Below are 22,413 nucleotides of genomic sequence, written 5' to 3' on the forward strand. Positions count from 1 at the left end.
TGAAACTTTGGTGAGACAGTCTTAAGTTTGATCCAGTAGGTCTAATCAAAACTTTTTAAACGTAATGAAGAAATCACAAGTGAAAATTTTTATATATGTCAATTCTCACTTAGATGGTCTAATGTTTTATATGCAATTAGTTAACGTGGGTGGGTGTGTTTTACAATGTTTTACAACGCACGGTGTTACACAGATGGCTTAGTTGACTGAAAGTCCCAAAATTAAAATGTGCTTGAACCTTTTAGAACCAACTGATATTTGTGATGCTGGAATGAAGACAGAACCCATGACCCTGCCTACATGAGCGTGTTACTTCAACGATCTAGTGTAAAAAATATTTTTGAGACCTCTCTCCAAACCTAACAAGATTTTTAAACTACCAATATAACCCCAGAAAACAATTAAAGTCAAAGTCTAGTCTACACTCTAACCGGGTTAATTATCGAGTGTGTTAGATTATTTTTTATGAGCCAAACATTATCAAAATAATATTTTTAAATCAGCAGTTTTTTTTTAAGAAAAAATGTTTCCACTCTTTATGTTATGATCAATGTTGACTGTAAGTAATGTCACTAATTTGAAAAAATTAAAATCTTTAAATGGTTTAGAAAATAAATTAAAAACGTAAATAAATCAATATATGGGTCTTCCACCATGACATTTAGTTATTTAAACTTTATTATTGTGTCAGTAAAATTTGTAATGGGCAATTGTTTTAAACTGAAGATTTAATGTACTCATCTTGTAAACATGTTTTTATATAAAACAAATTAAACTCAATAATGCATTTCTGTTAATCATATTTATCGTTGAAATTTTTTTGGAAAAGTGTCAAAGTCTAACATATTTTGTGTTCTAAACATTTTAAGTGTTTTGATTTTGGAAGCAGTACTAATTTATTTCATTAAGAATTTAACCATTTTTTTAAACAAAAAAACGCTATTTGAACTGTTCTAAGGTAGAGTTTCAGCTGCATTACACTAATCAAAACTTTAGTAAATACAACATTGAACATAAAAATTAGTAGATACATATATTGTTTAAGGACTTAAATAAATTTTCGCTTGTGAAATTAATGTCATAAATACCTGCAATTTGTTTAATGAAAGTCTGATTTCAAAAAAAAATATTTATATATTTTTAAAGAGTTAAACAATCTAAATACAACCATTATAAAGCTTAATGCGAGGATTATATGCTTTAATCAGGCCATCAGTGTTTTACAAACGCATATAATAATATGTTAGTTCTAATGTCTAAATGCACTACAGATAAATCAATAAACATGCTACTATTTATAGCAATTTATTTTACACATGGTAAAAATAAAGTTTTGTTATGAGAAATTAACTTGGAATCTGATAATGGCGTATTTAATAATTAGTTTATATGCCAAAAATCTTAAGGTCTTTCACAAAATAAATCATTTTTATTATGTATTATAATAATCATTTATTTAGCGAAAATAAATTTAAATGTTGATTTTCTTTTCTATAGGAGAGGGGGGAAGTGAAAATTCCGATAAATTACCTATAATTAAACATTGATTTTTAATAATAATCCAGAATATTAAATGAAAATATTTTTATCGGTAAATAAATCAGCTTCTATACTTATAATTTCATATCTAGCAACAGGCAAGTAATATTGTTAATATTATATATTTATATTAGAGTGACAGTAGGCATAAAAAAGACGTTGGCAGTAAAAGTGAAAAAAGTATTAAACTTACCTCTAAGGGGAAAGGTTGCGATGACCGCGGCAAACGTGAAGAAACAGAGCGCATCCACATGTTTGCGCATTTTGGAAAAAAAAAAAAAATATGAGAAGGGGAAAAAAAATGATAAGTTGACGAACTGTAGCAGAGTTTCAGGAGCGACCCGCGCCGGCGCCGCCACACATGAACGAGAGTATCGCGCACTGCACGACACGCGACAAGGAGGCCAGGCTTACCCGCACGAGCGCCTCATGCCAACCCCTGCGCGCGAGTGAAGTAACGGAACGGAGCGTGCGCTGGCGAGCGGGCGGGCGACGCGGCAGCCTCCCTCCGCCGAGAGATCCGGTCGCGCCAACGGTCGGACACGCACTGTGGCGTCGCTCCCCCCTCCTTCGCGTGGTTGCGGAGGGGGTGGAGGGGGGCGGGCGCGCACGCGCCAGCGCCCCTGGCGGCCGGCCGGAGAACTAGCGCCGCACTTGCTTACTAAACATTACATGAGGCGCGACGGGACATGGTTATTTTATTTTATTTCATTTTTTTTCCTCCACACCGCTGGTGAGCGTTAAGTTTTATGTCCGCACGCACTTCCATAATATTTTACGCGACGTAGCTTCCAAGGCCGATATTAAAACACGTATCTCAAGAGAAAAACACAATAGTAATTTCCGAAAGATGAACTTTCGAACTATCATTATTACAAATCCAAGAGTAATAGTTTTTTATAGGTATATTGTTCTTTTTCCTGTTTAGCAAATTTATGAATTTTATATACTTTATATATATATATATATATATATATATATATATATACTGCCAGTTACTAAAACTTACTTTAAAACCAAATTTTACTGTACAAAATTATTTTTTAAATACGACTGTTATCCAAACAAAATGGAATAGCCATTTTTTAGTTTATGATTACATTATTATTTCTTAAAATTATGTGCTTATATAAATAACGTATTAAATATCAAATCAAAAGTAAATAAGATACCAATAAAATAATTTTTTTTGTTAGCATTATGAATACAATCATCTGATGTTGTCTCGCTTGAAAGTATTTTTTATATGAGAACAGCGTTTGCGTAAAAGGATTTGCATAAGGCAATACAAATCAACAGCAGTAGCCTACATATTTTTTATTTCATTAAACACTTAGGTCACTTGTTTCATTTTCGAACTAAGGAGGCCTGAAGCTATGTATAATTTATAGTTTATACTGCATGTTTATTACTCATATATATTTATAAAAGAAACCAAAATATATTAATCTTCATTAAAATATTTTTTCCTTAATGCCAACCAAAATAAATAAATGTTATCTCTACTAAGAAAATATATTAAAAAGTTGACCTACGACAACGTCTAATAAATCGATGAACGCCGGCTGCACGCACGAAAAAAAATTACTCATTGTCCCGTTACGTACATTGTCCCGTTACGCTCATTGTACGCTTGCGCCGCATCTATCTCTCTTCCACTCGATTGGAACAACCATCGATTTGACTTTTTCGAGGCACATTAAACTTGAAACAGTCCCATTCGTTTCCTACTTTTCCTATCATCGTCCTATCTTTAACAGAATAACACAGATTGTAAAAAGTTAAATAGCAAACATGTATAAAAGTTATAGTTAAAATAATCGGTTCGTTAAAGAAATAAAGATATTTGAATTAATGAGTGTAAATAAAAGTAAATTTATCAATTAAATTGTAAATTTCATTTCACTCCTTCTTTGTATCCATACAAAATAGTGATAATTCAATAAAAATGATTCAATTTTATTCATAAAAGTATGCAATAATTTCATCAATATTTTTTTATGACGTTGTCACGTTAAACTATCGTCCGTAAACCGTTTTTACAGACAAACAATTTATATTACATAGATATGTCAATTAATCTGCATTACTCTTGTTTAAATCATATTAATTTTAACACCAAACGTATATTACAATATGAAAAATGGTTCTTCCCACACTTTAGTTTATTTTATTAAAATCTTGTTTGCTGTAGTATATATTTTGTAAGTCAATAATTCATCATTTGTTGATGGTAGATATCTAAAGCAAAAAAAGTATTTAAGTACAAATCATATGCTAACTTATAATCGGATAAGCGTTAGTAAATATAAATGAAAATAAAATATTTAATTATCAACAAAATAGAATAAACATTTAACAGTTTAACGGCCCATATTATTCTAGCAAAATAAAACACAAAAACCAAACAAGTCTTAACATTTGGAGAGAAAATTATCTAAACTCGTATTGGTATAGCTTCCCAAAAAGTTAAATACATTAGTAATTTCAATTTTGTGTCTGATGAAATTCTTATGAAATTGTCAGTATGATATTAAAACATCGACTGAGTTAATGGAGGTCTCCGTAACAACTTGGGCGATTAGCGTTTGTGGGTGGGAATATTTGCTGTAGGTATGTCTGTATGTACGTCAGACTTTGTCGGACGATAACTTTCGAACCATTGCGAGATGTTGCTCTTCTTAAAATTTTATAGTAGGCAGGTAAAGCTAATGAAATTTTTAAGTACGTGTATGAACAAAAGCATATGAGTTTATGATTTGATATATATATGATAAATACACATGTAAACTTCAAAATCAGACGCCTTACTTTACTTTCTGGCTTTGAAACCAACTTTACATCCCTTAAAGCGAACTAAAGAAAATAACAAGTAATTCAACGTAACCAGGGAGGTAAGAAGGGAAAGAACTGCCCAGCCTGGAGACGAAGCTTAGCCGCCATGTTTGGGAAGGCAAAATATAGTGTTAAGCCATCGATGTTTATGGACATACAGAATTACTTAAAAGCTATCTTAACACATTAAAAAAATATTATGTATCTGTTTAAAACGTTACTTAACTTTTAAACAGTTGTTAACTTTGAAACTTATTAACGATAGTTTGTTCCAGTTATGATGTTAAGATTTCGACAGGTGCTGCAACGAATATTCGGATTTCGGTAGGCTAAAAAGGGTGCCATATTGACGAAACAACCACTGATTGTGTATTATCAATTTAATTTTTTTTTCCATGTTTTACTGTCAAAGTCTGAATGTTTATTCTGGCTCTTGTCCACATAGATTTATAAGACATATAATGGATGTTGTTAAATTATTTTTTTTGTTTTGTTAGCTACATTTAAAATACTACGAATATTTTATAAGTTATAAAATCTAAAAGATAATAATATTCTTCTCTAAAAGTTACTCAAACACAATACTTAAAGTACTAACACATATGATTTAAAAAAAAAATTAAGCCAGCGTTTCAGTACTCGCCAGGAATGTGTAAAATCTAACCTCGGTAACATTTATATGTTTTAATTTAGCAAATAAACTCATAATACGAAACTCGGTCCTCGGACACGAAAATTAACACATAATACTTAAAATAATGCTGAGCGTAATGAATGTACGCAATTTTTGTTTTCAACTACTTTCCTGGACGCAAATCACACGTAGTTTCCGCACCCGCCCCTATAATTTGCTGCCGTATCAGCTACGTTGGCTATCGAATCATTCGGTTTGCCGAGCGAAATGGTAAACATTCAATGAAACGGCTCCGTCAAAGGCGATAAAGACTTTAATAAAATACTAAACCCCGGATTATGAACCTGATTTTCGACAAGGAATTATACTGCCCATCTTGTTATAATTCATTAAACAGTTCATACAATGATTTTTTTTATTTGTGAACTTTGGCAGCACCGCGGTTGTTACACATTTCCGTTGCTTGACTTCCGTCGCGTGCACAAGTTTTATCCTTGCAAATGCCGAATACCGAGAGCTTAGATGTTTCACATAAAAAATGCTGCAATATATACTTAAATGTGAAAAAAAAACTTACCAAACCATCATTTTTTAGCCCATTTGTACAGCCATAGACTGCTTAACTGACTACCATTACGTGTGACCGATATCGATCATCAATCTCTTTTAAACACACTGGTTTAATTTCTTGGCAAAATAATTTTTTAGCGCAAAACAGGGGCAAAACTACCAGCTACACATTACAAACCATGCAAATCTATCAATTTAAAAATGGCCACCAGTGCCTCCCTACCTCTCCTTCCTTAATGTAACTGGATTTAATTCCTGGCTTAGAATCCAAAAAGGATAGTGTCCATAGATATCATGAAACTGCATGCCTTAAAGTGAACGAAAAGAAATAACAAGCAATTAAATGTAACTAAACTACACCTACTACTTCGTTAAGAATGAGTTCGTTGCGTTAGCTTAAGGGGGTACTTGACCTCGCCATCTTACAATTTAAAATATATTTGATACCACTTGCAATAAAGCTTTTTGGATCAACATGGCAAAAGACTTAGCTTTGGCTACTTGTTAAAGTCAGCACTTGTGTACTGGTGAGATTATCGTGACAGTTGTAGTCGCCCATGTGAAACAATAAGTTATTTTCTCGCGACTCTTACAAAGTAGAGTCTCTTAGTAAATATTTGGTTGCAACGAGGTATAGAAAGTTGGGGAAATCTGATTTATTTGTTTACATGCCAAAGTTCCAAATTATAGTTATAGCAAAAGGATGTAAAAATCCTAGTTCTGTATCCGTTTTTCATTTTAGAAGAGTAAAAATTCTTTAAACGCGTTTTTCATTATAATTTTAGACTTGTGAAACATCCAGTAGATATTCTTGAAAGCAGTTAAGGAAGTCGCATTGCAGCTTTATCTTAATTTCTTCCTGCCATTCATTATGTTATGGTTACAGCTTGAATCTCGATATTGCCCTTTGCACGACGAGAATGCTGCGCGCCAGTCAACAGAATTGCGCTTAGGGGCTATACATCACTAGAAAACCAGTGAGCGTAGCATTTATCATCCCGCCTCACTAAGCCAAAAATATACTAATGAATAACCGGGAATCTCAAGTAAAAATACTTTGGATTTGTTAAAGTATATTTCCTGTTTTGGTTATTATACTTACTATGTACAATGTTGATTTATTTTTATTCCGTGGTTTTTAGATTGATATATGCAATGCATGTGTAAATTCTGATAGGGTTTAGTTGTCAAGCGACATTTTTCCCGCAGCAGCAACCTGAGGGCGAGATTGTAAAAGTTGAGAAAGGGGTAGAATACAGCTGAAGAGACTCAGCATAAGGGTGGAGAGTATATTCATAAAAAATATTCCATTGTTATTCCATCAATGTTTCCAAAATACTGCGTAATTGTACGAAACAATGCAGTCTTACGCATTTCCTTGGTGATGAAATTAGTTCGTACTTAATATACAAGTGAGCAACCGAAAACAATCTATTTTTAAGTATATATTTCCAAGAAACAATCAGCTAGGGAGATCACCTTCCTCTCTGAGTTTGCACGTGTTTATGTGATTTAATGTCTCTGAATTATTTTTGTAATATGGAAGATCGATTTAAAACTTTTTTTTTTGGCAATTCTGGCTTACACTGTTTGCCATACAGTGTCATATATATCATGACATGATGTGTGATACATGTAATGATATGCAGAGTAAACCAGTAATTGCATACGTCAAAAAGGTTTTAAAGTTGTCTGTCTTATAGACTTTTGTATTGTCTAATATTTTTCTATTAAATTTCATTTCTAAGATATGTGCTATGAGATTAATATGTATTTGTAAATTTGACAAATTATTGTTTGTAAACACTTGCATTTTACTTAGGCTCAAAATGGCAAATCATTCAATAGCTTTCAAAATAACATCATATCATATCATATTGTGTAACCAAAAAAGTTTCAAAATTTTATTTGTTATTCTGTAATAATATAAGACTTTTGTAAATTCTAGTTCACTTATTTGAAATATACCTAATATTTGGTCACTTTTAAATGTGTTCAGAATTTAAAAAATTTAGAATTTTTATTTTTTTTTTGCAAAAACCATTAGGTACTTTACTCAGACGCTTAGTGACTTGTCTCAGAAATAACTTGAAAAGTACCCATTACACCAAAAACCATTAAACGAAAAAGTTTAAAATTCGATTTTACGTAGAATATCATACAATCTTTTCGCGATTTATTTTTTTTATTTGAGTTGAACTTATTATTTTAAACATCCATATATCTTTGAAAGGAATAGAGTCTTTTAGTTATACCTATATAATTTTACAAAACGCTAACGCATTGGCAATTTAATTGAAATCCTAACTACCATACTTACAGATATAGAATAGTACAGAAAAACTTAATGAACACAATTTTAGTTCTTTATGAAGTCATTAATTTATCACAGCCTACGGGCTTAAATAGATTTAAAAGTTCAGGATTATTTTGGAATGTACTGTAAATTTTCGGAATATTCTAAAAATATTTGAAACTTTCTCTTAAACTTTAAGTAGAAATCTTACTTACTCTTCTCAAATATTAAAGAAACAGCTCTCAAGAATTTTTGCATATTCCGTGCAGTCAAAAAAATTTCAGACGTTACCTATTCAATTGAAGAGTTTCTAGAATATTTTCGATAATAATGGAATGTCTATGAATGTGACATTGAACCGGCAAATTCACGTAGGTTCTGTGAAGTGCCCCAACCACCAAGTGAAAAATCTCATAAGCTAAGCACGTAACAAATCTTATCTTTCCTTGTGATAAGGAATGTATTTATCAATGCAATGTTTCAGAAGAACGATTTTAGTTATATTTAGAATATATACCAAAATCTTTAAATAATTTTCTACTGTTACTACTAAAAGAGTTAAAGTATTGTTTTAAACCCCTCTATTTTTCCACCGCTTGCCGTAACAAATATTCGTAATTAAATTATTTCAACAAGAAAGTTGTAGGTAATATTAAGAATGCTTAGAAAAACTCTGAACATTTTTTGATACTGTAACTTCTTCACTAGAGCTGCGTAGTCGTTGGTGTTTCCAAAATATTATTTGAAACAAAAGTTTTTTTGGTACCTACTACTTTTAATAAAAAAGTTAAAGTATTATTTTAAACGTTCATATTAACTTTTCCTGTTTCTAACTCCTTGGTCCGATTTCGCCAAATAACTACCTCGGCAGGGTGTACATGTCAAAATTGTGTGTATACTACTGGAAATAATTCCTGAAAAATTGCGGCATTTATCGAGTCAATAAAAAATAAGGCATTTAAACTTTTGATTTAACGATCTTATTGGAATAAAAAAAGGAAGAAAAATTGGTCTGTAATTCATACCATTGTAACGACTGAAGTACGTATACATTCTTCGAAACCTACCCAAAAATCTAAACTTAATCAATGATTAATTTTTTTAATTTTTGCTGTAGTTAAATTAAAATGTGTTATTTTATTGTTAGATTATTTTTAGCGTGTAAACGTTAAAACATAATCACACATATTGGTTTAAAGTTAATGTCTCAGTTACATAAGATGTAATAACTCAAAATGTATTAATAACAAAAAAATTTTACTTCTAATGACATGACATTTCTTAATTTTAAAAAAAAATTATCTATACAACATATCCCAAAAATTATATTTTCTATTAATACTCCACAAACAAACGCAATTTAACATTTTTACTAAACTGTTAAACATAACATTTAATGTAAAGATTTTTTTAATATTTTATAATTAAAAATTAATTTTCTAATAAATTCGTCAGAAAAAAAAAACTAATGTTGTTATAGTTGGTTGAAGCGAATTGCTTCAACTAGAAAATGAAACTCTAACAATAAATCTAAAACCATACGTTCCAAAAATTTCAACCCACTAAATCAATAATATTTAGTTATTACCTTTAATGAAAAAAAAACCTTAAAAATTTTGAAATAATTTGGTTATTTTTGCAATTTCTTTTAGTATGGCATTCAATTATTTCAATTAAAAATTTACATTATATTAGTATTTAGACAATTTTCAACCCGTCTTGAAAAAAATAACATATGTGTGAGGATGTGTCTTAAAGGGGCCCGCCTAGTCAAGGGTGTATCTGTGTTATTGAGGTGGAATGATTAGTACGACCATATCGGGTGCTCCTAGGGTGGTATCACCTCCAAGCGCAAGGCTCTGAACTGGCGCGCAGTCTTCTCGCCGTACATAGGTCAACTATGAAATTTGAACGGTTATTATAAGTTTACATTGCAGAGAAATGATGATATTGTCACGGCCCTTGAGTGCTAAAAATTATTCTGTAAACGCATGAGCCCTTTATGTTCTCCTAAAAATACAGTTTTAAAAAACGGAAACAGAACTACCGATTCACCCTCAGCGCAATCTGAAATGATTTTCGAAATCAGACACCACTCGGATATTTTGAGAAGTTTTCAAATTGCATGGTTTCTCTTGAAGTTCTATATACCGTGTGTGTGCCCAGGAGACCCCTTTAATACCAACTGGTCTGACAAGTTAAGTCTACAAAATATTTAATATATCTATAATTCTAGCTTATAAAAAAAATGTGTCAAATTTTCATGTAGCATTTAGGTTTATTATATAGCTACAGTACCCGGATTAGCAAGGGCAGATAGAATTTTATATTTAGCTTGGTAGATAAGAGTTTTAATAATGTAGTGGCTCTTAAAGCAGCTAGACGACCTGCTTGTTCGTCACGCCTTTTCTACATCTGAGCAGGCAGGCTCTTCAGTGGCTCGCTCAAATGCAAGAAGCTCTGGTTCTATGTCTAGCCTTTCCTGAAATTCAGCAGGCGAGGCCATGACTCTTAAAGCATTTTGCTCTTGTCTTCTCTGTTCAGTATCTTTCACTAACTCTCGAGACCGATGTAGTGTTTCTTGCCTCCGTTCAGGATGACACTCTCGAATTACTTTAATTTGATGTGCTTGTTTAGACCAGAGGTAAATAAAAACCCTTAAGTAAATTAAATTTTTGTACAGTGAACAATTTATTTGAGTTTTATTTAAAAATCGTGTGTATTATAACCCAATATGAAATTGCAACGCAGCTGCATTACAGTGGACTATAGTATAACATATAAAACTCACTTTAAAATTCGATTACTGTTACGAACACCTAACAGTATCCTACAATTTAATTCATCGTCTTCTCTGATTTCACTTCAAGATATGTGTTCCGTGGGTTAAAACTTCTCTTCTTCGATTGCCTTCCTTCAACAGTCCCATCACTTTTAATCATGAAGCAGTAGTCCACTATCATCTTTAAATCCCACCTTCCCTGGTATCTCTTTTCCATGTCCTTTATGTCCTGGCGAAAATGTTCTTCTTGTTCTTTACTGACATCACTGAAATTCGCAAGAAAAAAATAATTATGTGAATGTAATAAGTGAAGTTTCACACTCATGTTACATCCTAATTTCATGAGATCCTCTAACATTTCTTCAACCATTCTTTTGTACTATGGATGTTTTTTTAACCTAAAACGTTGGCCACAACTTCTTTAAAAGAATCTCAGATTTGTTTTTCTACAGGATTCATTGTTTTTTTTAACATACTGTCTTTTATTAATTTTCTGATCTGCGGTCCCACAAAGATCCATTCTTTCAGTTTCGAATAAGATATTTTTTGAAATTTTTTATCAAATACCTTCTTTGGAAGTGGTTTAGTGAACTGCTTCATTAATCCGAGTTTAATGTGAAGAGGAGGTAATAGTACATTGCTTTGTTGAACATGTACATTTATTATGTTCTGTGAACCCAGTTGTAGGGTTTTTCTTTTGGGCCAGTCTGTCTGCTTCCAGTGTTTTTCTTTGGCTCTACTGTCCCATTCACAAATAAAACGGTTTTTTTTTTGGGTAGCCAGATTGTAGACCAAGTAGCATACCAACATCTTTTAAATCACTGAAAATTGTCCAAGAATGTTTTTCATAGTTAACGCATTTTATCAGAACTGTGAGATTTTCATATGTTTCCTTGAGGTACACTGAATGCACAATGGATAATGAACCCAAAAATTTCCATTATGTAAAATACACTTTTGAGACTACTTTTGGACTAGTCTATAAATAACCTCCCCTCACTTTGATTGTAAGTTATTATTCAGCCATCCTAATGTTTCGCGCCATACATTTAGTAAGGATTTTTACAGGTTCTTATCACCCGCACGTGGCATCCAGTATCAGCTTACGAATTTCCTATAGATCGTTCCAAATCACCTGATTTAAACAGTGCATTTCTTGACCATTCATACTTAATCAAGAACTAGATTTTGTTTGAGCTGTCAAATTTGAAGACGTATGTGATGGTTGACCAAGTAAATATTTAAATTTACAAGTCACAAAATATATAAAACGCCTGTTACTTTAAGATTCAGACTTTGCAAAGGGCTAGGAGGTTTTATAACCTCTACAAATTATCAAATATTTGCATTACAAAACACGTTTTGGAAAGTTTTATTGGTAACTTCATCGTCATATTTCAGTGTTTTTTGAAATGAAAACTTGTATAGGAAGGTTTGGATATGAAGTAAATTCATGTAAATCATCGACATGGACACGTGACGTGAATATATATACACTCAGTGGTGCGCGCGCAGCCATTACGCGTCTTCAGTCCCTGTACATCAGTACTGTGCATATGTGAATCGATTATGTTTTAATAGTGTTCAAATTGAGTTTTTGTTCAATTTTTATTTTAAATCTTAAGTATACGATTACTGTGCAGTAAAAAGTGAGAGTAGTATAGTTTGGCCGGTCCGAGCTCAGGATGCAGGATGTGGTGCCGGTGCCGGTGTCCGCCATCTTGGATTCCGACGTCACGGCGGCCATCTTGGATGAGTGTAACGAGACACCACGTAACGGGACACAGCGTAACGGGACACAGCGTAACGGGACATAACGTAACGGGACAATTAGATCACGGCGGCCATTTTGGATCCGCCATCTTGGATCCGCCATTTTGAATGACGTAATTGTGTTCTCGAAAAATCCGGCATTGTGTTTTCCGCCATATTGGATGATGACGTCACCGTTGCAATTTCCGTTACGGCCGCCATCTTTAATTGTTTATTTATTATCCGATTTTAATGATTTTTTTTTTAAATTATAAAAAAATTCAAATAATAAAATTTTAATAAAAAATATTTAAAAAATATACTTTTACGACATGGAGCTCGGAGTCCTCGGTTCGAACCGGATGAGTGCAAAAAAATAAAAATGGCGACCGATCCTTCCTCAATAGTGGCTGCAAGCAGACTGACTCCCACCACATGTTTCATAGCATATATATAATCCGGCAGTATGACGTCATGTACGCCATCTTGAAATTTGGACGCCATTTTGAAAATCTTTATTTATTATCCGATTTTAATGAAAAAAATTCCAAAATTCATCAAAAAATTAACGTATTTGAATTCTGTTTGATTATATCGATGTACGTCCTTGGTTCAATTCCCGGCGAGAGTAAACAGTCGATCCTTCCTCCATGAAAGCTACCTAGACTGATCTACCACCACCAGTGCTAAGGTATATATCGTCAACTGGTATGACATCATGTCCGCCATCTTGTCTTCATCCGCTGGAGACCGCCATCTTGTTTTCGTCTGCTCGAGTGTGCCGATACCATGTAGTAAAATTATCTGGTCACCATACTTTTGTCCTCAACTGCTGACATTGAACATTGACCTTGGCCTTTGACCTTGGCCTTGAAACTTGACCTTGACCTTGAAATTTGACCTTGACCGTGAAATTTGACCTTGACCATGGAATTTGACCTTGACCTTGAAATTTGACCTTGACCTTGAAATTTGACCTTAACCTTGAAATTTGATGTGTCCTTGTCGACCATCATGGATCCGACATTTTATGTTCAGTACATGCTACCAGGAGCTACCACCTGCTGGAGTACACCATATTGTGTGTGTACTTGTATTGTAGAGTACATTTCCATCTAGATAATTTTATTCTAACCCGCTACAGTGCAGTAATCATTTATTATTATTGCTGTGACACCCGCCATCTTGAAATTTGGCCGCCATCTTAAAATCATGTAATAATGTAGCTAGAAAAGCGGGAAAAAATCTAAAATTCAATAAATAAATCACTCATTAACTTACATATTGATTCGATCGATTCCTGTCCTCGGTTCGATACCCGATCGATGCAATAATGTTTAATTTTATGTAAAAAATAATAATTTCAATAAACCATGTTCAACATTCGTAAAGAGACTTTAAATCATCTACTACCATCATCCTATCAGACATCAAGACCACCATATTGGAAATTCGTAATTGTAATGCTAGAGATTCGGGAAAAAGTTTAATTTCATTAAATAAATTTGTAATCCATATAATGATTGATTGGATCGACGAAGGTCCTTGGTTCGATCCCTGGCCGATACAAAACAACTTTAATAAAAAAAATACTAGAAAAGTGTTAGGTTCTGAAAATAAAAACACCACAAGTTCTTTAAAAAAAATTTATTACATAAATTCAATACACCGCTACAAGTACAAAAAAACACTGACAAATTACTAAAGCCTTTTTGGATTCCTCGATTCAAACAGTCTTCTTATTGTACGGACTAAGCCTTTTACATGACTTTAAATGTCTATCCGATCCGTTCATCACCGCAGCCAGAGACGGACTGAAGTTCATATCACTTATGTAGTCTCATTAGCCGCTACAACACATGAGTCAAATCAATAACCATGTTCATTATACGTCTTGGAGCATTTTTTATAATGATGATGAAAGCTATCGAGACGTGAAATTAGTTTATTGCACTTATTGCACTGAAATTGTATTCTTTGAACATTATTAGAACATCCGCTTCTTTCATGTCTGCGAGCATTTGAGGTGATAGTAAATGATGAACCACAGTATTTGCACTGATGCGAAGTACGCTCTTCATTAATTGAAGTATTCAATGCTGATGAAACTTCAGCTGATGGTGGAACAGCACATATCGAAGTCTCCTCCAGTGTTGTCAGAGGCGTTGCCAACGGGATCTGCTCCAACATCGTCGGCGCTGACGACATGGTTCCCGTAGTCGATGGTACATCCTCCATCGAGTTCGACGTTAAAGTCGGTAAAGATGCCATCGAAGTCTCAAGAACAGGCAATTACACGACTTATGCACCAGAAGAAACAAACAAGGTGATCCGTACACCGTCGACGGCAGTAACAAACTGAGCGTCCTGCTGTCTAGGACACGTTTATATACATTAACCGTTTTGAATAATACGCTAGTCAAATCAAGAACAATTTACTAAAATACTAGAGTCAAAACAACATTAAAAAAATAGAAGCACCGGCAACGAAAAGGCAACACATTTGGAAGCACCGACAACAAAAAGGCAGCACATTTGGAAGCACCACCATCGAAAAGGCAGCACATTTGGAAGCACCGACTACGAAAAGGCAGCACATTTGGAAGCACCGGCAACGAAAAGGCAGCACATTTGGAAGCACCGACAACGAAAAGGCAGCACATTTGGAAGCACCGACAACGAAAAGGCAGCACATTTGGAAGCACCATCATCGAAAAAGCCGCACATTTGGAAGCTCCATCAACAAAAAAAAAAAAGGCAAAAAGGAAGCACAAGTTAGAAATCAGAATACACGAAATAAAAACATAAATTCTTATAATTTAAATTATTTATTTTATTGCTTTACATTATAACAATGCAAGTAAAACAAGCCATTATTGTATGTAGCCACCATTCCTCAGTTCCTTGAGTATGAAGGATATTTCTTTGATGCACGAATAGTTTCCTGCACAAAGCGAACCATGTAGAGGTCTTAGCCGGTCAACCAATATGTTTGGATCTTTCCATGATGTGTAATCATTCTCTTCTACCACCATCTTCCTTGCACCTTTATAATAAATATTATGATCTCTGGTGTCTTCCGTTTTACCACCAACCTCAGGGTAACTTTAATGTTTGAGACGGTGATCATCACAAGCTTGATCAGATTTATTTAATATATCACGTCGTTTCCATCGTTTCGGTCTCAGGACACCGCCACATTCTTCGATCTTGGCAGCTTTAGGTGCTTCATCATAGTCTATGTCTTTGTCAACAGCCTCAGAGTCACGGTAACAATCACCGTCTTCACCCAATTTACCGTAATAATTCGATGTTGATGATGTTGAAGTGTCTTCATCGTCTTCATGCTTCCTTTTTTAGGCCATCATTTTTACAAAGTATAAAAGATCTACTTGAATTCGGCTGGAATATATTCTCACTTTTCACGTTAAGGATTCTTCCATTGTCTTCATTCTTCCGTAAATCATCAACCTCCTTCAATTTAAGTTCTTTGTCGAGATCGGAAGAGCCAAGAAAATTATTGTCGTAATGCAGATCACTCTTCCTTAGGCTAGTAGATTCATCGTTGTCCTCTAGCTTGTACGCAGGCTTAGCGCTACAAGTTCTGCCATGTCTTTTTAGGCTCTCTCTCCGCGTAAACGACTTGCTACATCGAACACAACTTATCATATTGCGCAGTGGATTTTTAACACAGTCATTCTTCTCGTGTTGTCTTTTATTCTTTCACAAGATAAACTATTTACTGCCAAACTTACACCTATGTTCTTTCGATACAGCTTCAGATCCCAAATCGGAATTCATATTAGTTACTGAGACTAATGCCAGATACCAATTGAGTGTTTTAAATTAGATCCAATAATTAAATAGAAATTTTTTCATATTTCATCAGCGAGAATTAATATATCTCATGCAAAATACTTTATGCATGTAGTTCTGCTTTTCAACAGATGTCGCCACATGTTGCTTGCAGGTAAATAATATTTAGTTCTTTTATGCGGGATGCGGGATGCTCACTAAAGCTGGACTCCCAATCATCCGTTTCATCCGTCCGTCACCCGTCCGTCCGTCAATCACGTGACCTGTAGCCAATCAGATTGCCCGAAAAATTCCATCCGTCCGTCCGTCAAAACCTTGCCAAGCTTTAGCTTTTGACGGACCAACGGATGGTCCACCGCCTTGTTAAGTCGATCGTCTTCAATACGACTTTACGAAAACAGTGTTCGATTTTTTAAATTTGCAATATATAGAAGGCTGTGTCGTATTGACCGATTATTATTGTCATAATAACGGTAAAGATTGCTTATGAGAATGAGTTTTTCGGAAGAAATGCTGATAAATTACGTCCGGGAAAGGGAGTATTTGTATAATATATATAGCAAAGACTATCGGGATAAGCAACTGAGGGAAAAAGCCTGGATAGAAATAGCTTCTCTCTGTTTCCTTTGACGCAGTAATAAAAGAAGCATAATTTTATTTATTGCTGGCATGACTAATATTATTTTTAAGACGGCACCCGTTTAATCCACTTGTCAAACCACGGTTACCGCCTGTAAACTTATTATCACATTAATAAAAACAAAAGTTAATTATCCCAAGTAAATTATTTTCACCAAAAGTTTACTTACAATTGAGAAAGTATGTGGCGGAAAGTTGTAGCACTGATATTTTATAATAGTGACGGACGGACGGATGGCGGATGGTTGAGAGTCGGTTATAATTGCCGAGAGAAAATAACGGACCGAAATTGACGGACGGACGGATGAAACGGATGATTGGGAGTCCAGCTTAACGATCGCAAAAGAAGGATGGCTTCGCTAGACTCCAAGGAAAAGGAAGTTCGTCTTGCATGTTGGTGCTCCACAGATGTCTCATGGCGTAATATTAATTTGACTGAGTAATGATATTTTTTAATTCCACCTGATAAAAATGTTGCAAGTTTTGATTTAGTAGAAGAAATTATCGAATTAAATGTAACTCCAAATAAAATGACATGTCTCATTAGACAAAAATAATCCATGCAGAGAGCGGTTTCTCAGAATAGTCAGAAACACTTGAAGAAACCACAGGAATGATTGCAAGAACACGGGAAAAACCATCAAAATATTGACAAGAATAATCAGGAGCACACGGAGAAAACCATCATAATATTGGCAAGAATAATCAGGAGCACACGGAGAAAACCATCATAATATTGACCAGATTAATCAGAGTACTCGGAGAAAACCACCACATGTTTTCTTTGATATCATAAAATTACAAGAAAAAATATTTAAATATAAAAATAAATTAATAAAAAAATAAAAAAAATTAAAAAAAAGCATAAATTTCAGGCTTGTACAAGAGCTCTATCTTTGCTCAACAATGATAAGTTTACAAGCTAGCAGAAACCGTTTATGCATTTTTTATTTTTTTTAATTTTTTTTATTAATTTATTTTTATATTTATATTTATTTTATATTTTCTTGTAATTTTATGATATCAAAGAAAACATGTGGTGGTTTTCTCCGAGTACTTCTGATTAATCTGGTCAATATTATGATGGTTTTCTCCGTGTGCTCCTGATTATTCTTGCCAATATTATGATGGTTTTCTCCGTGTGCTCCTGATTATTCTTGTCAATATTATGATGGTTTTTCCCGTGTTCTTGCAATCATTCCTGTGGTTTCTTCAAGTGTTTCTGACTATTCTGAGAAACCGCTCTCTGCATGGATTTTTTTTGTCTAATGATATATGTCATTTTATTTGGAGTTACATTTAATTCGATAATTTCTGCTACTAAATCAAAACTTGCAATATTTTTATCAGGTGGAATTAAAAAATATCATTACTCAGTCAAATTAATATTACGCCATGAGACATCTGTGAAGCACCAACATGCAAGACGAACTTCCTTTTCCTTGGAGTCTAGCGAAGCCATCCTTCTTTTGCGATTGTTAGTGAGCATCCCGCATCCCGCATAAAAGAACTAAATATTATTTACCTGCAAGCAACATGTGGCGACATCTGTTGAAAAGCAGAACTACATGCATAAAGTATTTTGCATGAGATATATTAATTCTCGTTGATGAAATATGAAAAAATTTCTATTTAATTATTGGATCTAATTTAAAACACTCAATTGGTATCTGGCATTACTCTGTAACTAATATGAATTCCGATTTGGGATCTGAAGCTGTATCGAAAGAACATAGGTGTATGTTTGGCAGTAAAGAGTTTATCTTGAGAAAGAATAAAAGACAACACGAGAAGAATGACTGTGTTAAAAATCCACTGCGCAATATGATAAGTTGTGTTCGATGTAGCAAGTCGTTTACGTGGAGAGAGAGCCTAAAAAGACATGGCAGAACTTGTAACGCCAAGCCTGCGTACAAGCTAGAGGACAACGATGAATCTACTAGCCTAAGGAAGAGTGATCTGCATTACGACAATAATTTTCTTGGCTCTTCCGATCTCGACAAAGAACTTAAATTGAAGGAGGTTGATGATTTACGGAAGAATGAAGACAATGGAAGAATCCTTAACGTGAAAAGTGAGAATATATTCCAGCCGAATTCAAGTAGATCTTTTATACTTTGTAAAAATGATGGCCTAAAAAAGGAAGCATGAAGACGATGAAGACACTTCAACATCATCAACATCGAATTATTACGGTAAATTGGGTGAAGACGGTGATTGTTACAGTGACTCTGAGGCTGTTAACAAAGACATAGACTATGATGAAGCACCTAAAGCTGCCAAGATGAAAAATGTGGCGGTGTCCTGAGACCGAAACGATGGAAACGACGTGATATATTAAATAAATCTGATCAAGCTTGTGATGATCACCGTCTCAAACATTAAAGTTACCCTGAGGTTGGTGGTAAAACGGAAGACACCAGAGATCATAATATTTATTATAAAGGTGCAAGGAAGATGGTGGTAGAAGAGAATGATTACACATCATGGAAAGATCCAAACATATTGGTTGACCGGCTAAGACCTCTACATGGTTCGATTTGTGCAGGAAACTATTCGTGCATCAAAGAAATATCCTTCATACTCAAGGAACTGAGGAATGCTGGCTACATACAATAATGGCTTGTTTTACTTGCATTGTTATAATGTAAAGCAATAAAATAAATAATTTAATTATAAGAATTTAATGTTTTTATTTCGTGTATTCTGATTTCTAACTTGTGCTTCCTTTTTGCCTTTTTTTTTTGTTGATGGAGCTTCCAAATGTGCTGCCTTTTCGATGGTGGTGCTTCCAAATGTGCTGCCTTTTCGTTGTCGGTGCTTCCAAATGTGCTGCCTTTTCGTAGTCGGTGCTTCCAAATGTGCTGCCTTTTCGATGGTGGTGCTTCCAAATGTGCTGCCTTTTCGTTGTCGGTGCTTCCAAATGTGCTGCCTTTTCGTAGTCGGTGCTTCCAAATGTGCTGCCTTTTCGATGGTGGTGCTTCCAAATGTGCTGCCTTTTCGTTGTCGGTGCTTCCAAATGTGCTGCCTTTTCGTAGTCGGTGCTTCCAAATGTGCTGCCTTTTCGTTGCCGGTGCTTCCAAATGTGCTGCCTTTTCGTAGTCGGTGCTTCCAAATGTGCTGCCTTTTCGATGGTGGTGCTTCCAAATGTGCTGCCTTTTCGTTGTCGGTGCTTCCAAATGTGCTGCCTTTTCGTTGTCGGTGCTTCCAAATGTGTTGTCAATTCGTTGCCGGTGCTTCTATTTTTTTAATGTTGTTTTGACTCTAGTATTTTAGTAAATTGTTCTTGATTTGACTAGCGTATTATTCAAACCGGTTAATGTATATAAACGAGTCCTAGACAGCAGGACGCTCAGTTTGTTACTGCGGTCGACGGTGTACTGATCACCTAGTTTGTTTCTTCTGGTGCATAAGTCGTGTAATTGCCTGTTCTTGAGACTTCGATGGCATCTTTACCGACTTTAACGTCGAACTCGATGGAGGATGTACCATCGACTACGGGAACCTTGACGTCAGCGCCGACGATGTTGGAGCAGATCCCGTTGGCAACGCCTCTGACAACACTGGAGGAGACTTCGATATGTGCTGTTCCACCATCAGCTGAAGTTTCATCAGCATTGAATACTTCAATTAATGAAGAGCGTACTTCGCATCAGTGCAAATACTGTGGTTCATCATTTACTATCACCTTAAATGCTCGCAGACATGAAGGAAGCGGATGTTCTAATAATGTTCAAAGAATACAATTTCAGTGCAATAAGTGCAATAAACTAATTTCACGTCTCGATAGCTTACATCATCATTATAAAAAATGCTCCAAGACGTATAATGAACATGGTTATTGATTTGACTCATGTGTTGTAGCGGCTAATGAGACTATATAAGTGATATGAACTTCAGTCCGTCTCTGGCTGCGGTGATGAACGGATCGGATAGAAATTTAAAGTCATAAAAGGCTTATTCTGTACAATAAGAAGACTGTTTGAATCGAGGAATCCAAAAAGGCTTTAGTAATTTGTCAGTGTTTTTTTGTACTTGTAGCGGTGTATTGAATTTATGTAATAAATATTTTTTAAAGAACTTGTGGTGTTTTTATTTTCTCAAACCTAACACTTTTCTAGTATTTTTTATATTAAAGTTGTTTTGTATCGGCCAGGGATCGAACCAATGACCTTCGTGGATACAATCAATCATTATATGGATTACAAATTTATTTAATGAAATTAAACTTTTTCCCGAATCTCTAGCATTACAATTACGAATTTCCAATATGGTGGTCTTGATGTCTGATAGGATGATGGTAGTATATGATTTTAAGTCTCTTTACGAATGTTGAACATGGTTTATTGAAATTAATATTTTTTACATAAAATTAAACATTATTGCATCGGTCGGGTATCGAACCGAGGACAGGAATCGATCACATCAATATGTAAGTTAATGAGTGATTTATTTAATGAATTTTGGATTTTTTCCCGCTTTTCTAGCGACATTATTACATGATTTCAAGATGGCGGCCGAATTTCAAGATGGCGGGTGTCACAGCAATAATAATAAATGATTACTGCACTGTAGCGGGTTAGAATAAAATCATCCAGATGGAAATGTACTCTATAATACAAGTACACACACAATATGGCGTACTCCAGCAGGTGGTAGCTCCTGGTAGCATGTACTGAACATAAAATGTCGGATCCATGGTGGTCGACAAGGACAAAGTCAAATTTCAAGGTCAAGGTCAAATTTCAAGGTCAAGGTCAAATTTCAAGGTCAAGGTCAAGGTCAAATATCAAGGTCAAGGTCAAGGTCAAATTTCAAGGTCAAGGTCAAATTTCAAGGATAAGGTCAAAGGCCAAGGTCAATGTTCAATGTCAGCAGTTGAGGACAAAAGTATGGTGACCAGATAATTTTACTACATGGTATCGGCACACTCTAGCAGACGAAAACATGATGGCGGTCTCCAGCGGATGAAGACAAGATGGCGGACATGATGTCATACCAGTTGACGATATATACCTTTGTACTGGTGGTGGTAGATCAGTCTAGGTAGCTTTCATGGAGGAAGGATCGACTGTTTATTCTCGCCGGGAATTGAACCAAGGACGTACATCGATATAATCAAACAGAATTCAAATACGTTAATTTTTTGATGAATTTTGGAATTTTTTTCATTAAAATCGGATAATAAATAAAGATTTTCAAAATGGCGTCCAAATTTCAAGATGGCGTACATGACGTCATACTGCCGGATTATATATATGCTATGAAACATGTGGTGGGAGTCAGTCTGCTTGCAGCCACCATTGAGGAAGGATCGGTCGCCATTTTTATATTTTTGCACTCATCGGGTTCGAACCGAGGACTCCGAGCTCCATGTCGTAAAAGTATATTTTTTAAATATTTTTTATTAAAATTTTATTATTTGAAATTTTTTATAATTTAAAAAAAAAAATCATTAAAATTGGATAATAAATAAAAAAATTAAAGACGGCGGCCGTAACGGAAATTGCAACGGTGACGTCATCATCCAATATGGCGGAAAACACAATG

At 34.5% G+C, this 22,413-nt stretch overlaps 1 protein-coding gene across 2 annotated transcripts in view; it reads right to left on the bottom strand.

The window, feature by feature from the left end:
• LOC134535038 (uncharacterized) overlaps nt 1-2,090 on the bottom strand; it is a 373,285-nt gene extending 371,195 nt beyond the window's left edge. For both annotated transcript variants that reach the window (XM_063373884.1, XM_063373875.1), the window contains exon 1: nt 1,733-2,090. In XM_063373884.1, coding sequence (XP_063229954.1) covers nt 1,733-1,802 — 70 coding nt within the window. In that variant the 5' untranslated portion in view covers nt 1,803-2,090. The remainder of the gene's footprint in view (nt 1-1,732) is intronic.
• Between the last annotated feature and the right edge of the window lie 20,323 nt (nt 2,091-22,413).

This window comes from Bacillus rossius, chromosome 1 (genome assembly GCF_032445375.1).
Source record: "Bacillus rossius redtenbacheri isolate Brsri chromosome 1, Brsri_v3, whole genome shotgun sequence".
NCBI lineage: Eukaryota > Metazoa > Arthropoda > Insecta > Phasmatodea > Bacillidae > Bacillus > Bacillus rossius.